Raw genomic sequence first — 17,984 nt, forward strand, 5'->3', positions numbered from 1 at the left:
ATATGCATATGCATACCAAGATTAGATTACAACCTGACTGCCATTCTGCTAGCACAGCTATCTCTTGTCTTGGCTCTACATTTAAGCTTTTGAGGAACTGACAAACTGTTGTCCACAGTGCCTGTTGTCCATAGTGCCTGTACCTTTTACAATAACACGAGCAATGATGGTTCCAGCTTCTCCATGCCCTAGCCAAAATTTGTTATTGTCTGTCTTTTTTGTTTCACTCTCTTCTAGTGAATGTGAAGTGATATTTCACTGTGGTTTTGATTTGCATTTCTCTAATGACTAGTGATATTGAATATCTCCTTTCATGTGCTTATTTCCGCTTCTTTGTACATCTTTGGAGAAATGTCTATTCAATTTTTTACCCATTATTTAATTAGGTTATTTAACTTTTTCTGGTTGAGTTCTAAGAGTCTTTTATATATTCTGGATACAAATCCCTTATGATTTGCAAATATTTTCTCCCCTTCAGTGGGGTGTATCTTCACTTCTTTGATGGTATACATTAAAGTACAACGATTTTTCTTTTTCTTTTTTTTTTCTTTTTGAGGAAGATTAGCCCTGAGCTAACATCTGCCACCAATCCTCCTCTTTTTGCTGAGGAAAACTGGCCCTGACCTCACATCTGTGCCCATCTTCCTCTACTTTATATGTGGGGCGCCTACCACAGCATGGCTGGACAAGTGGTACGTAGGTCTACACCTGGGATCTGAACCAGCAAACCCTGGGCTGCTGAAGTGGAACATGTGAACTTAACCACTGTGCCACCGGGCCGGCCCCCAAGCATTTTTATTTTTGAAATCTAATTTATCTATTTTTTCTTTGTCTGGTTGTGCTTTGGGCATAAAACTAAGAAACCATTTACTAATCCAAGGTCATGAAAATTTGCCCCTGTGTTTTTTCCTAAGAGTTTCATATATTTAAGTTTAGGTCTTGATTCATTTTGAGTTAGTTTTTATATATAATATGAAGTAGAGGACAAAATTCTTTCTTTTTCATGTGGATGTCCAGTTGTCCCAGTACTATCTATAGAAAGGCTCCTGTTCCCCACTTTATCCATTGAATTGGCTTGGCACCTTTGTCAAAACCAATTGATTATAAACACAAAGCTTTATTTCTGGAATTTCAACTCTATTCCATTGATTTGTATGTCAGTCCTTATGCCAGTACCCTATTGCTGGATAACTAGTTTTACAGCAAGTTTTAAAATCAGGAAGTATAAGTCCGTCAACCTTGTTCTTTCTTTGTTATTGGGGTCCCTTGCATTTCCATGTGAATAATAGAAACAGCTTCTCAAATTCTGCAAAACAGGTCACTAGGATTTTGATAGGAATTGAATTGAATCTTTAGATCAATTTGGAGAGTATTGCCATCATACATAATATCCATAATAAAAATCATATCTGTGACCAGATTAAAATATAGAAGTTCTGTTAATCAAAAGCCTCCGTGAATTAAATAAAAACAGCTACAAAATGAGAGAAGCTATTTTCAACACACATAACTAAGAATTCAGATTCTGAATATATAAAGAACTCCTATAAATAAATTAGAAAAAGGAATGAATCCAAAATAAAATGGTACCAAGACCAAAATAAGTATTTCATGTAAAAGGATATACATATGATCAATAGCTGTGTGAAAATATGCTCAACCTTACTGATAATCAAAAAGAACAAATTAGAAAGAACATAAGAAAGTAGTACATGGCCACCAGGCTAACTAGAACTGATAAGAATAAGAAGGAGGAGGAGGAGGAGGAAGAGGGAGAGGAGGAGAAGAAGGAGAAAATACCAGTGTTGGTGAGAATGTGGAACAACATAAATTCTCATGCACTGCAGGCATACTCACTTTTGAAAATAGTATAGAATTATCTAGTAAAATTGACAATAATTTGGCTTTGTCCCGTAAAAATGAAGAAAATCTGAGAGATTCTTGCGAACATGCCCAAAAAGACACACAATGGGGTGCTCATAGCAGCACTGATGTAACAGCCCAAACTGAAGATGATCAAACATCCAATAACAATAGATTAGATAAATAAATTGTAGTACGTTGATAAAATAGAATGTTCTTCAACAATAAAAATTAACTATAGGTATTCACATAAACAAGGATGGTTTTCATGAACATGAAATTTAGCAAAAAACAAAAGTCACAAAAGGATTCCATAAGATTCTATTTAAATACCATTCAAAAATAGGCAAAACAACATTCTACTTTTCAGGGATGCACAAATAAGTGCTGAAGCTTTAAAGAAAAGACAAGAGTTGAAAGGAAGAGAGAAAGCAAGAAGGGGCATACAACAGGCGTATGAGTTACTGGCAAGTTTTTAATTCCTAACCTGAGTATAGGTTAAATGTGTTTTCTTTATAACTATTTCTTGAACTATACGTTTTAGTGACTCTTCTGCAAGTGTGATAAATTTTATAAGTTTAAAATGTGTAAAAATAAACAATAACGTATGTGGTCTCATTAGTATTATGTTCAAGTGTTTCATTTTGTTAATTAATTAGTTTCCCATAAAATATTTTAAAGTTTTCTTACTCTCAGTAGTCATTGAATGCAAAAGTAATCCTCAACAATGTATCTATGTTTGTCTCAGGTTTTATTCCTCTCAGGGTTTAATGGTGGGTTATCTAGTAGATGCTTGATATAGATTGGAATGAATACCAAATTTGCACAGAGAGCTCCACTATACAACTACTTTCTATCATCCAATTTCTTTTACCTATAGCTAGGCTAAACGCACAGGATCATCTGAAATCATTTTTTAAATGATTTTATTTTAGTTAAGGTTGGCCTCTTAGTTAAGTAAATGTGTCCTTCGTCCTGCTAAAAGCATTCTATTCAACTGAGAATAAGGACATGTGGCATGTCTTCCTCTTGAAGGTAGAGCTCATGTACCCTGGCATGAGCACCACAAATTCAATTCTATTAAAAGTAATGAAGTAGGAATGTCAGTACAATTATCTGCAAATGGTTTGTGTCTGTTCAGGTTTTTCACAGTTCAGCATTATAACTGCTTCAGGCTTATAAAATTTCTGTGCAGCAAAGCCTTATTGCATGATACTTATGTGGATTTTAAGTCGTAGCTGGGTTTTATTTTTCAGACACCCAAAAGTCCTCCCTGGAAGATGATTTTAGTCTCAAAATTAGTTCCTACCAATGAAATAGAGAGTATTCAGTTAACAATACTTAGACAGACTTAAAAACAACAACAACAACACAACTTCCTGTTTACAATGTAGTGGTGGCAACCGTGGAGTTGAAGATCGCCTGGCCAGTTTTTACTAGTTGTATGGCTTGGGGCAAGTTACTTAGATTCTCTGCACCCTGGCTTCCTCAAATCTAACAAGAAGGAAATAGTATCACCAAACTCTTAAGATTGTGCTAGTAACCTTATGTGAATACTAAATGAGACAAAACTTGTACAATATTTAGTCCGGCATTAGGCCATACAGCAAGTGTTTGATAAATGCTAGCTATTATCAGTAAAGGTAAAAATAAAGAAAATTTTGACAGATTTTTATTGTGTGAATATCCAGTTTAATTTTATTGATAATAATTTCTAAATATGTGTCTTTTCTTCTACGATTCTCTACTACACAAAACAAGCCAGGATTGCAGCATTAGTACAGAGAGGAGAGTGGCAGGCAGATTACTAAAATGACCTGTAAGGACTCCTTGCTTCCGGTTATTCATGTTCTTTTATGATCCCCTCCACTTGCATGTGAGATGAACCCAGTGACCTGCTTCTAATGAACCAAACCCAGCAAAGGTGATGGGATGGGATGGTACTACCAAGATTAGATTAAAACCTGACTGTCATTTTGCTAGCACACCTTTCTCTTGTCTTCCTGCTTGCTTGCTCTGATGAAGCAAGCTGCCATATTTTGAGCTGTGCCATAGAGACATCCAAGTGGCAAGGAATTGAGTGCAGCCTCTGACCAACAGCTGGAGAAAAACTGAGGCCCTGAATCCTGCCAACAACCTGGTGAGGGAGCTTGAAGTGGACCCTTAGTCAGTTGAACCTTACGCCGACTGCGGTCCTGGCTGACATCTTGATTGAAGACATCTTGAAGCAGAACACTCAGCCTGGTCTCAATGGGATTCCTGAGCAACAGACACTGTGAGATATTAAATATTACTGTTTCAAGCCACCACGTTTCAGAGTAATAGTTTATAAATAAACTATAAATACTTAGCTATAAATAACTAATATAATGAAAAAGGACTTGAAACCTGAGCCATGTTTTCTGATATATCAAATAATCTTTAAAAAGGAATTAGGGAGCATGAGTTAGGACCTTTATGTATAAACCCCAAAAGCAACTGTTTTGTAGAAGAGATTAGACTTACTCCGTAATTTTTAAAATATAAACCTTGCCGCTATTCCTTTGCAAGTATTCCTCTCCCATAAAAATGGATCCAAACAAAAGTTATTTTAGAAACTGTCTCTGTGCCCAACTGATATATTTATGATATTAAAAATGACTGCTTTTATGGGCTTAAAAGGCTTTACAAAGATTTATATATGATTTTCTGGAGGGAAATTGGCAATAAAAAAAGAATAACAATAGGATATGAGGCAATAAGCTTTCAAGTTCAGAAGCAAAATAATTTATCTTTGTAATCTTAGCAGTTAGCACAGAATACGGCACACAGTACACACCACAGATTTGTTTTTCCTGCTGAATGAAAACAATTGAATTTTTAAAAAAGAACTATATAAATAGAGCATAAATTTTGGAGCCAGGCAGATTTTATTTCAAATCCTGCTTCTGCCCACCCCTAATAATGTGACTTCAGACAAGCCACTTATTTCCTTAGAAAGTGAAAATTACAACTAAATTTCATCTAATAGAAAGAAAAAATTACGAAAAATGTGTTGAGAGGGACATAGTCCTTGTAGATATTAAAACATTAGAAAAATAGGAATTTTAAATGAGTGTTAGTAGAAAAAGAGTAGGCAGACAGTTCAGTGAATCAGAATTAAATGTTCATTAATCAATCCAAGTACAGTTTTGTAATTTAAGAGTGATAAACTTGGGATTCCAAATCTTTGACGAAAACAGCATATTTGGATAACATTGTCTAAAATAACAGAATGTTATGATGGTATACTTATGACACATATTATTACTATAATAAAATTCTTCAATCTAACCAATGTGTTAATATATTAAAATAATAAATCAACACAAACAAGACCGTCAACTTGTTAGAAATATGTTTCAAGGATATAAAGCTTATTTCATAGGAAAATACATATGATTTCTTAGTACAGCGGTGAAAAGAGCTTGAGTTACCTCTTCCTTCTTAAGCTGCATTCATGAAAGGCAACATGAAACAGCAATGTAAAACTGTCCACTTATTAGACTGCCAAAGATGAAAAGTAATGATGATATCTAATGTTAAACATGACGTGGGGAAACAAACTCTCATAAAATGTATATGAGAGTAAATAAGAAGGAAATTTGTCACTATCTATCAAAATTAAAAATCTACAAATCCACTTTTCTAGAAAATTCTGAAAAGATGGTTGTGGTGGCTTAATATTGGATTTTCCAAAATCCTATCATAAAAGGAGGCACTGAAACTAGGATAGCAAAACCAAGACCTCACAGCTAACAGCTACAATAAAAATGATGACAAAATATTGCCACGGCCTCCAAAATCCAAGCAGATGGAGATAAGCCACCAATAACTATAAAACTGTATTGTATAGGATGTCTAAGAGGAATAGGAATGAGCAAATGGACATCTGAATGACCTGAAAGGAGGAGAACCCCTAAATTCCAACTGATTCTCACCAGAAAGCACAGCAGCTGAAAGTGGAAGAGTTTTCTGCACTTTCCAAGTCCTGGAGCATGAGTTCCACGTAAGGTCTGACAAAATGGAGCAATTAGTTTGTGTAAATACTCAAAACTAACCAGTGAAAGCTTCTATCTAGACAATGTCCTACAATGAGAAGAAATGGTTGGGAAAAGAATCCAAGTTGAGCAGGACAGGGACAATACAGTCATCACTCAGTATCCACGGGGGACGGGTTCCAGGACCAAAATCTGAGAATGCTCAAGTCCCATATATAAAATGACATAGTGTTTGCATATAATCTACACACATCCTCCCATATAATTTAAATCATCTCTAGATTATTTGTAATACCTAATACAACATAAATGCTATGTAAATAGTTGTTATGCTGTATTGTTTAGGGAATAATGATGAGAAAAATGTCTGTCCATGTTCACTACAGACACAACAGTCATAGGTCTTTCCATCAGTGGTTGGTTGGTGTGGAACCTGCAGAAATGGAAGGCTGACAGTATAGGCAAAGAAAAGATGGGGCTGGCCTGGTGGTGTAGTGGTTATGTTTGCATGCTCTGCTTTGGTGGCCCAGGGTTCCCAGGTTTGGATCCTGGGTGTGAAACTCTGCATACTCATCAAGCCATGCTGAGACAGCATCCCACATAAAACAGAGGAAGATTGGCATAGATGTTAGCTCAGCTACAATCTTCATCAAGCAAAAAGAGGAAGATTGGCAACAAATGTTAGCTCAGGGCCAATCTTCCTCATTAAAAAAAAAAGAAGAAGAAGAAAAAGGAAAAAGAAAAACGAAAATCCAGATAAAAAGAGGGGGACCATATCAGGGGAGCTCAGAAAGTATAAAACCACATTTTTGAAAGACTTCATGAAAACAAGAAGCAGCTCTAGAACTATGAAGACAGAAAAGATGTACTGACCCACCTCTCCTTTCTAACAGTTCAGCAAAACTAATTTCACATAGGAACAGGCTGCAGAAAGTGATTGGTTTGAAACCCATACAAAGTTTTTGGAAGTAACAAAAGAATGTGGAGTGAAAAACCTACAGACATGAAAACAGGCCAGGTGTGCTAAAAAATGGTGAAAATTATAAACTAAAATTTTTGAGTGAGCTAAAAATAATAAATGATAGAAGTTATGAACAGACAATATAGATCAGAATTTTAAAAGTTCAAATAAGGTGGTTGAACTCAGAAAAAGATTAGAAATAAAGGAAAAAACAAATTTGGTAATGAAAAATATAAAGAATATGTGAGCTACTAAACTTGACAGATAATTTCTTAAAAGAAATAAAAAGAAAAAAGGAAAGTTGTAAAAACAAAAAAGGGAGGAAAGCAATAAGAAATGTTGAGGGACAGGACAGATAAAAGATATGGGAAAATAAGCTCCATTATATCTATAATAGTAATCCCTGAAGGAGAAACCGGTGAAATAAAATAGAAGGAAAATAAGCTCCAATATATGTATAATATGTCCATGAACAAGAAAATCAATGCCAAGAAACAGAAGTAATACTAAAAGTGTTAATTCAGGAAAACTATCCTGAAATAAAAACAACATTGAAAGGTATGCATACCGGAAAACTTGACCCAGAATTGCGAACATTGAGGACATATTTTTTAGACAAGTTGCCCAGCACAAGCCTCACTGACACAGTGACTTTTTTTTTTTTTGAGGAAGATTAGCCCTGAGCTAACATCAGCTGCCAATGCTCCTCTTTTCGCTGAGGAAGACTGGCCCTGAGCTAACGTCCGTGCCCATCTTCCTCTACTTCACATGTGGGTCACCTGCCACAGCATGGCTTGCCAAGTGGTGTAGGTCTGCACCTGGGATCCGAACCCACAAACCCTGGGCTGCTGAAGTGAAACGTGTGAACTTAACCAAAAAAGAAAGCAATTACCTGGCTGCCAGTTGGCAGTAATCTGTATGAGAACCTATCAAACACAAACTTAAGTCATTTTTAAATACTTACGTGTTAATCTCTAAAATCTTCACTATTTTTCCCTGTAATCACTTGCTAACACTCGTCCCTTCACCCGCCACTACATCTGATTATACTCCTCTTGTTTGCTCCTCTTAAAATCAAGTAATGGAGTTCCTCTATGTGGACAAAAGGTGGAGACTGGAGATGCACCCAGAAATGTCCATCTAAGCAACATTTTACCAACAGATTTCAACCAATTCCTTATCATCTATAAGTGATTATATCACGCTAGTCACATGTGTCATGTGTTAATTGAACAGAGAGTTACATCTTACTGGTGTCTTTCTGTAAAATGACATGGCCTTATCAAGAGAAAAGTTAAATCATGTATGTGGTCATCACCCCCTAAAGGACACCACAGTACCACATTTCTATAGCCACCTCGTGATCCTTGCTTGTTAAGCCTTATCTGGTGCTGCTTTCTAACTGAGTAGTTAAGTGTTGGCATAGACAGCTTTTATGCACGAGTCAAGAAAGAAAAGGAAGATTTGTGTTGCTATCAAGTTTTAATTGAAGCATACTTTACTCTCTTTTGACTAAGTACTTCATTGCCATTTTCATAATGATTACAACCTTGAGAGGAAACTCTTCTGATAACTGCAGGCTAGTAATGAGATATCATGCTGTGCTGGAGCTAAATGATAGCTAGGATTTCCCCCACAATACTATATAATCCTTGGAGAAATTAGAATTAAATGGAATCGTCCTGTTTTAAGCAGTCTAAAATGACACCTTGATGCAAAGCTGCAGTTCAATGTTGAAATGTAAAGCCCTGTCACCCTGACGTTTAAAAGAATGGCATTATTATTACCTCTTCTCGCCTACGCCAAAAAAAGAAAATAATTTTAATCGATTCACAATGCTCTATCAATTAGGAATTATGTTTAGCTGCTGTGGCAGAAAAGTCTAAATAACAATGACTAAAACAAGATCGCAATTTATTTCCACTCAGGTAAAAGATGTCTGAAGCTGGACAACTCAGGGTTGGAGAGAGCTGGAGTGAGCAGGGACCTATGTTCCTTCAATCTCTCTGCTGCGCCATCTTTAGCATATAGCTTTCTTTTTCAAAGTTGCCTAATGGTACAAGATGGCTGCTAGAGTTCTAACCATCATACTTGTATTCCAACAAGAATAAGGAGGAAGGGGAAGAAGGTAAAGGACATACTGCCCAGCTGAGGCAGCCTTTTTTACGGAGAATTCTTGGAAGCAATATCAATGATTTCTCCCTATATCTCTCTCATTGATCACCTCTAGGTATAAGAAAAGATGGGTAATATAGACTTTCAGCTGGCAAATTGCAACCTTAATATAATATCAGGGTTTTATTAATCATAACAATAATAGTTTACTTATATACATTTTATGTGTGTCAGGCACATATGTGTGTCACAAGTTCTAACTGCTTTTCATAGATCAACTCATTTATTTCTCACAATAAATCTATGAGGTAGGTAAAATTATTATTCATGTTTTGCAGATGAGGAAACTGAGGCACTGAGGGATTAAGTAACTTGCCTAACGTCAGAAATGAGCCAAGATTTGATGCTTGGCTTTCTGGTTCTGGAGTATGTCCCTTAACCACTAATGTAGAGGTGGTCAACCTTTTTAACAAAGGGCCAGATACTAAATATTTAAGCTTGCCTTCCACAAGGTCTCTGTGCAACTCTTCAACTCTACCCTTGTAAGTCCAAGGCAACCACAGATGACACTAAATGAATGGGCATGGCTGTGTTCCAATAACAGCTACTGGCCATACTTTGTCTACTCCTGCAAATATCTGTCCCCCCTCTCCAAGAGGGACACTAATGACTGGATAGATACCATGCAGTTGTTTATTCACCAAAGAGTGAGTCTGTTCTGTCACTCTCCTCCAACATCTTACCTTATAAAATAGAATGTGATTGAGATCCTGCTGATTGAGGACTAGGTTTAGAAATCAATGGATCATGGACTTGGTAATGGATCTCTAATGTTCTTTCTAATTTGATTTCCTTCCTTTAAATCTCGTTGTTTATCCTCTTAATAAATATTCAATTTTTAGTATATCAAAGCTTTTATGAATCTTGTGGTTAAGAAACATGTTTAAATTTGGTTAGTCTAGTCTTCCTGAATTTATTTGACCCACAGAAAGCCCCCCTACCCTGCCAAAATCACAGGCATAATATCTCAAAGAACAGAAGTTTGTCAGAATAGTTTGGGAAACATTGACTTAAGTCTTAGAGTAACTTCCTGTTGCTTCATTGCTGCAGAAATGTTATCACGGTAGAGATTATTTTGAAGACTTGATAACTTTTTCTAAACTCTGAAAAAGAGACGTAATATAAACATCAATTTACTGGGGAACCACCAAGCTTACTTTGAAATCAGTAGATCGTTTTTTTTCTTTTCTTTTGAAGACCTACAAAATGGAAATAATTATCCAAAGACATTATCTCCAGTCTTTTGTGTTTTAACACAGTACACATTCTCTTGCCAAGCTATGGTAGCTTTTGGCAGAGAAAATAACCCTAGCAGGATGTGTTCAAAAACCCCTGGCACTTGTAAGCGACCTTCTACATTCTTCCATTTCTCTGTTACTTTTCTTCCCCAAGCCTGCTTAATGTAGTATGGGGCTCAAGTTAAAGTTCTAAGTGGATCTGCATAAGGTTCGTTACAAAGGAGATCAGATAATGGCAGCAAAGTAGAATGTAAGTCAAGTCATCCATCCTATCATTTCAAAAATATTTATTGGTTGCCTACTATGGGCAAGACATTGTTCCGGGTATAGCGTTACATTTTTGTGAAATAACTGGAAATAATTATTTGGCTAAGCTGTTTCCATCTAGCCATAGTTATGTATTTACTAGCCTACCAACTCTAATGGTGTACTGTAACTTAATATGTAGTCGTAAATAAATATCTAATGGAGTAATTAAATCTCAATAGGGACATAATTGCAGAATAGCATTCTAAAACTCTGGAGACATCGGAGCTTCAGCCTATTTAATCAAAAAGGTTGTATTATTTGCATAGACAGCTTGTATTTTCCCTCAAAAGGATGATCTTTACAGCACCTATTTTTTGTATCCGTCACGTCAGGATTTATTTGTAGCACAATATGCTTAGTTACAATGGTCTTGAGAGTTATAATCCTTTTAAGCACTCTCTTCTCTTGAAAGCATTTTCAAACACTTTGGGCATGTGACTCTATAAGCCCCCAGTGTGATTTAATCTTCAGTATTTTGGTTTGTTCGTGAAGTTGAAATTACTCTGAGAAAAGTGAAAGTACATGTTGATTTTGTATGTTGTTAACATTTATGTAGGAAGATGAGAAATGGTTGACCTTCTATCACTTTAGAGACTTCAGTGTCCTGAAATTATGCAACTGCTTTACTGTAATGCCTATAAACATAGACGACTAATAATTAAGTTCCACAATTCCAAAATCTAGGCTTTTAACTCTAGAAAAGCTTCAATAAAACATTACCATTCAATTGAATTTTATTTTTGAATTTGGCAAAATTTAATCTCATCTGTAATTAAATCACAATTAGGCTTTAATTATTCCAATTAAAGATTTGTATCATTTCCTTATGATGGTCTCCCCTGTAGCTTAAATTAAATCTACTGGAAATAATAAGTAATTTCTTCTGATGTATGTCCAACCTCTCCATCTCAGATATGGAACACTTGAAACTATTTTTTTAACGAGACCACTCAATTACTTTTTATTTTTGTCTGGCTTTTAATATCTCTGGAAATGCTTCAAAGGAAAAATCAAAATTTAGTAGCACTTCCAGTTTGTTTATTCACAAACATCTCAGTAACCACTTCCATTTAGAATAAAACCGAAAATACTAATAAACAAAACACAACTTTCCATATACGTGGATCATTGAGTAGAAGACACAGAACTGTTAACTGTTTTTCACTTTGTACATTCTTTTGGTGGAGCTGGAAATTCTGTGGCATTGTACAAGGATTGGATCTTCTCCTTGACTCAAAGAATGTGTAGGATTCTGATGTATGTTGCATACATATTCCTCCTCACGTCTTCGTGAGATTAGGAGAAAAAAGTCCTAGGATTCATCAATGTTTGCTAGAGTTATATGTATTTTTTCACTCTTTTTTGAAAAGTCATGTTTGTGTGTGTGTGTGTATGTTGGAAGATAAGATCAGTAATCCATATTGAAATAAAATGCTTGGGTTCAAGGCCTACCTTGAGGAATTCCCCCCAATTTTATCTGAAAGACTGCTTCTAATTGGTGGCAGCATCCTTTTAAATGTAACTCTTCATTTATTTAGATGTATGGATTGTCGTGGGGTATATCCCTCTGCTTTAAGCCTTCAGGCTTGGTGAGAATAACAGCTTTACTGGATAGCTCTTGCTAATCCTGCATTAAGCCTAATAGCATTTTCATTTCTACCCTTTTTTGAAAGAGAGTTTTCATCAAAACCAATTTAATTATCTTTTCAAGGACCCATAAGTGTTCAGGAAAAGTAGTATTTCTCTAGTTGAAATTTTCAAACTTACAGAGTAAAATTCAGGACCTTCATAGAAGAGTGAATCGAAGAACTAAACATTCAGCTCTGATTTTCTAATGTTTACAGTGAAGGCTTATTAAGGAGAGGATAGATATTGATTGTAATCAATGAAAATGTGTGGCTTTGTAATTTTGATTGAGTTGTGAGTTTCATAGTTGCTTTTGCTTAGCATTACACTGGTGAGATGGAAGTGGAACTGAGTATAGATAAACAAAGGGTTAAGGTCAGTTGCCTGTGAAGCTTGATTTAGACATGAAAGAGTGAGGTTTACAAGGCTCATGTCTCAGATGGACTGGGCATGCTGTAGTGTTGTAGGAATTGACACTAACAAGGTATGTTTGTCCAGCTTCCCCCTCATGCCAGCTTGCTGCCCTAATTGGAGATATAAACAGTAACCAAGCTTGTGCCAATCACGATACTCAATCCCCTGAGCAAAACTGGTCCAGAGTAAGAGATAAGAATCAAGCATGGTGAATCTGAATCCTTCCTTGCAATTTTTCTAACCAAAGGGTCCTTTCATATTTTTGTGGGCTATTTGATTGAAAGTCCAAAGCTGCTGCCAAACATGATTCTTTCTATAAAAAGAGACTGTCCTGTTGCAGCAATAAGAATAGGGAACAAGGATAGGAAGGGGCGGAGCAAAATGGCGGGGTGAGCTGACCCGGGATTCTCTCCCCTCCAAAATACAACAAAAGATTGGAAGAACTGAATTTCAGAGAATAAACATAATGCCAGCTCGTTAGAGACCTACAATACCAAGAAGGCAGAGATCGTAAACTTTGCTCACACCCTTGGAGGCACTGGAACAGTAGGAGAGAACATCACTCCCTCCCCTAGAGTCTGCGATCCTGTGGCATGGGTCGGGAAGGAGCAGGGGAGGGGCCACGCGACCGGGGGATCATCCAGGACTCCTGCCGCTGATTCAGTGGAGACCCGCTGACAGGGGGAAAGCTTCCGTCTGTGGGGACCCCATAAATCAAGGACCTTGGGAGACCAGAGAACAGAACTGATCTGAACCCAGATTGGCGCGTGTGAGTAACAGCCCCTCTGCCCCCCCCCCCCCCCCCCCGGGCAAAGCCAGTGGGCGCAGCCATCTTGCCCCGAAGGCGGAGAGCTAACACGCCGCTCTCGACCCCCATCTAGTGGCGACAGGCTGTAACTGCAACTGAATTCTACCACCAACAGAAAAAACCGCTCCTCTACCATCCAGCAATTTATAAATGTCCCAGACCAGAAGGAAAACAATAAAAACATAGAATTAAGTCCTGAGGACTTGGAATTAGGTAAACTAAGTGATAATGAGTTCAGAGCAGCTATAATCAAAAAACTCAATGAGGTAGAGAGAAAGATAGAGAAACAAGCCGAGTTCTGGAGTTACTTCACAAAAGAGATGGAAATCATAAAGAAAAATCAAACAGAATTACTTGAGATGAAAAACACAATGGACCAGATAAAACAGAATACGGATTCCTTGAATGCCTGTGTAGACAACATAGAGGAGAAAATTACCATAATCGAAGATAGACAGGCTGAATGGCGCCAGACAGAGGAAGAAAGAGAACTAAGAATTTAAAAAAATGAGGAAAATCTCCGAGAGATAATGGATTCAATGAGGAGTAAGAACATAAGGATCATAGGAATTCCCAAGAATATGGGAAAGGAAAATGGAGCAGAAAGTGTGCTTAACGAAATTATTGAAGAGAACTTCCCAAATCTAGGGATCGACGGAGAAATGTGTGTAGAGGAGGGTTTTAGATCTCCTAGATTTGTCAATGTAAAAAGAGCTACCTCAAGGCACATAGCAGTAAAGTTGGCAAAAAGGAATGATAAGGAAAGAATACTCAGGGAAGTAAGGAAAAAAAAGAGAATAACCTATAAAGGAGCCCCTATCAGACTGTCAGTGGATTTCTCTACAGAAACCCTACAAGCTAGGAGAGAATGGAGTGACATATTCAAAGCTTTAAAGGATAAAAATCTTCAGCCAAGAATACTCTATCCAGCAAGAATTTCCTTCAGATATGAGAGAGAAATTAAATTTTTTCCAGACAAACAAAAGTTAAGGGAATTTGTAACTAAAAGCCCTCCATTACAAGAAATCCTCAAGAAGGCTCTCATACTTGAAAAAAGAAAAAAGGGAGAAAGGGGACACAATCCACAGACTAGGGAGACCGATGGATAGAACCAGAACAGGATAGCAAATATTCAATTATAGCATTAGGGTAAAGGTAAGGAAATTACCAAAACAAGGACGATCTTAGCACTCTAACTACCAATTAATAAGACGAGTTGGAATAAAAAATGAAAATAATTATTTAGGAGGGGAAGAGCAAAGGGTCTAAATCAGTATTGGTCAAGTAAGTAAGAGACCACCAGAGAATAGACTATATTATACACAAGATTCTAAATACAAACTTCAAGGTAGACACTAAAATAAAGTACAGAACAGAGTCACAAATCATAAATAAGGAAAAATCTAAGAAACCCAGCATAAGAAATTGCAGTATTAAATGGGTAATCTAAAGCAAACAGGAAAAGAAACGCAGGAAAACAAGATAATGAGCGACAGATTAACAGCATTAAGTCCACATGCATCAATAATCACTCTCAATGTGAACGGATTGAACTCTCCAATAAAAAGACACAGAGTGGCAAAATGGATTAAAGAACAAGATCCAACAACTTGTTGCCTCCAGGAAACACACCTCAGCCCCAAGGACAAACACAGACTCAGGGTGAAGGGGTGGAGGACAATACTTCAAGCAAATAGCAAGGAAAAAAAGGCAGGTGTTGCAATTCTCATATCAGACCAAGTGGATTTCAAAATAAGACAGGTAAAGAGAGACACAGAGGGACAATATATAATGATCAAAGGGACACTTCATCAAGAAGAAATAACGCTTATAAATATCTATGCACCCAACACAGGAGCACCAAGATTCATAAAGCAACTATTAACAAACCTAAAGGAAGATGTTAAAAACAACACAATAATAGTAGGGGACCTCAACACCCCACTCACATCAATGGACAGATCATCCAGACAGAAACTCAACAAGGAAATAGTGGAGCTGAATGAAAAACTACAACAATTGGACTTAATAGACATATATAGATCACTTCACCCTGAAAGAGCTGAATACACATCCTTCTCAAGTGCACATGGAACATTCTCTAGGATAGACCATATGTTGGGAAACAAGGCAAGCCTCTACAAATTTAAAAAAATTGAAATAATAACAAGCATCTTCTCAGATCATAGTGCTATAAGGCTAGAAATTAATTACAAGAAAAAAGCTGAGAAAGGCACAAAGATGTGGAGACTAAACAACACACTACTGAACAAGCAATGGATCATTGAAGAAATTAAAGAAGAAATAAAAAAATACCTGGAAACAAATGAAAATGATAGCATGCCATACCAACTCATATGGGATACAGCAAAAGCTGTATTAAGAGGTAAATTCATCGTAACACAGGCACATCTTAACAAACAAGAAAAATCCCAAATAAGCAACCTTAAAGCACACCTAACTGAACTAGAGAAAAAAGAACAAATGAAGCCCAAAGTCAGCAGAAGGAGAGAAATAATAAAAATCAGAGCAGAAATAAATACTATTGAAACGAAAAAGGCAGTAGAAAGGATCAATGAGACAAAGAGCTGTTTTTTGAGAAGATAAATAAAATTGACAAACCACTAGCCAGACTTACAAAGAAAAAAAGGGAGAAAGCTCAAATAAAGAAAATCAGAAATGAGAGAGCAGAAATAACAACAGACTCTGCAGAAATACAACAGATTATAAGAGAATACTACAAAAAACTATATGCCAACAGAATGGATAACCTAGAGAAAATGGATAAATTCTTGGACTCCTACAATCTCCCAAAGCTCACTCAAGAAGAGGAGGACAATTTGAACAGACCACAAGGAAAGAGATTGAAACAACAATCAAAAACATCCCAAAGAATAAAACCCCAGGACCAGATGGCTTTCCTGGGGAATTCTACCAAACTTTCAGAGAGGATTTAATACCTATCCTTTTCAAGCTATTCCAAAAAATTAGGGAAGATGGAACACTTCCTAACACATTCTATGACGCCAACATCACGCTGATACCAAAACCTGACAAGGACACCATAAAAAAAGAGAACTACAGGCCAATATCACTGATGAACATAGATGCAAAAATTCTAAACAAAATTTTGGCAACCAGAATTCAGCAATTCATCAAAAGAATCATACATCATGATCAGGTGGGATTCATACCAGGGACACAGGGATGGTTCAACATCCACAAATCAATCAACGTGATACACCACATCAACAAACTGAGGAATAAAAACCACATGATCATCTCAATAGATGCAGAGAAGGCATTTGACAAGATCCAACAGCCATTTATGATAAAAACTCTGAACAAAATGGGCATAGAAGGAAACTACCTCAACATAATAAAGGCCATATATGACAAACCCATAGCCAACATCATACTCAATGGGCAAAAACTGAACCCCATCCCCCTGAAAACAAGAACGAGACAAGGATGCCCTCTATCACCACTCTTATTTAACATAGTACTGGAGGTCCTGGCCAGAGCAATCAGGGAAGAAAAAGGAATAAAAGGAATCCAAATAGGGAGGGAAGAAGTGAAACTCTCGCTGTTTGCAGACGACATGATCTTATATATAGAAAACCCCAAAGAATTCATTGGAAAACTGTTAGAAGTAATGAACAACTACAGCAAAGTTGCAGGGTATAAAATCAATTTGCATAAATCAGTAGCGTTTCTATACTCCAGTAATGAATCAACAGAAAAAGAACTCAAGAATACAATACCATTCACAATCGCAACAAAAAGAATAAAATACCTTGGGGTAAATTTAACCAAGGAAGTGAAGGACCTATATAATGAAAATTACAAGGCCTTTCTGAGAGAATTGGATGACGACATAAGGAGATGGAAAGACATTCCATGTACATGGATTGGAAGAATAAACATAGTTAAAATGTCCATTCTACCTAAAGCAATCTACAGATTCAATGCCATCCCAATCAGAATCCCAATGACATTCTTTACAGAATTAGAACAAAGAATCCTAAAATTCATATGGGGCAACAAAAGACCCCGAATTTCTAAAGCAATCCTGAGAAAAAAAGAACAAAACGGGAGGCATCACAATCCCTGACTTCAAAACATACTACAAAGCTACAGTAACCAAAACAGCATGGTACTGGTACAAAAGCAGGTGCACAGATCAATGGAACAGAATTGAAAGCCCAGAAATAAAACCACACATCTATGGACAGCTTATCTTTGACAAAGGAGCTGAGGGCATACAATGGGGAAAAGAAAGTCTTTTCAACCAATGGTGCTGGGAAAACTGGAAAGCCACATGTAAAAGAATGAAAACTGACCATTCTTTTTCACCATTCACCAAAATAAACTCAAAATGGATCAAAGACCTAAAGGTGAGGCCTGAAACCATAAGGCTTCTGGAAGAAAACGTAGGCAGTACACTCTTTGACATCAGTATTAAAAGGATCTTTTCGGACACCATGCCTTCTCAGAGAAGGGAAACAATAGAAAGAATAAACAAATGGGACTTCATCAGACTAAAGAGCTTCTTCAAGGCAAATGAAAAC

At 36.7% G+C, this 17,984-nt stretch overlaps 1 protein-coding gene across 3 annotated transcripts in view; it reads right to left on the bottom strand.

Annotated features, from left to right (window-relative positions):
* The window catches only part of ADGRL3 (adhesion G protein-coupled receptor L3), an 801,265-nt gene that overhangs the window by 4,380 nt on the left and 778,901 nt on the right, over positions 1-17,984 (bottom strand). The window contains exon 25 of one of the 3 annotated variants that reach the window (XM_070262461.1): positions 3,533-4,136. The exons of the other annotated variants lie outside the window; for them this stretch is intronic. Within the exon in view, the coding sequence (XP_070118562.1) occupies positions 4,111-4,136 (26 nt within the window). The 3' untranslated portion in view covers positions 3,533-4,110. Of the gene's footprint in view, positions 1-3,532; positions 4,137-17,984 lie in introns of those variants that run through there. 3 annotated transcript variants of the gene reach the window in all.

The sequence above is a fragment of the Equus caballus genome, chromosome 3, assembly GCF_041296265.1.
Source record: "Equus caballus isolate H_3958 breed thoroughbred chromosome 3, TB-T2T, whole genome shotgun sequence".
NCBI classification, from domain to species: Eukaryota; Metazoa; Chordata; class Mammalia; order Perissodactyla; family Equidae; genus Equus; species Equus caballus.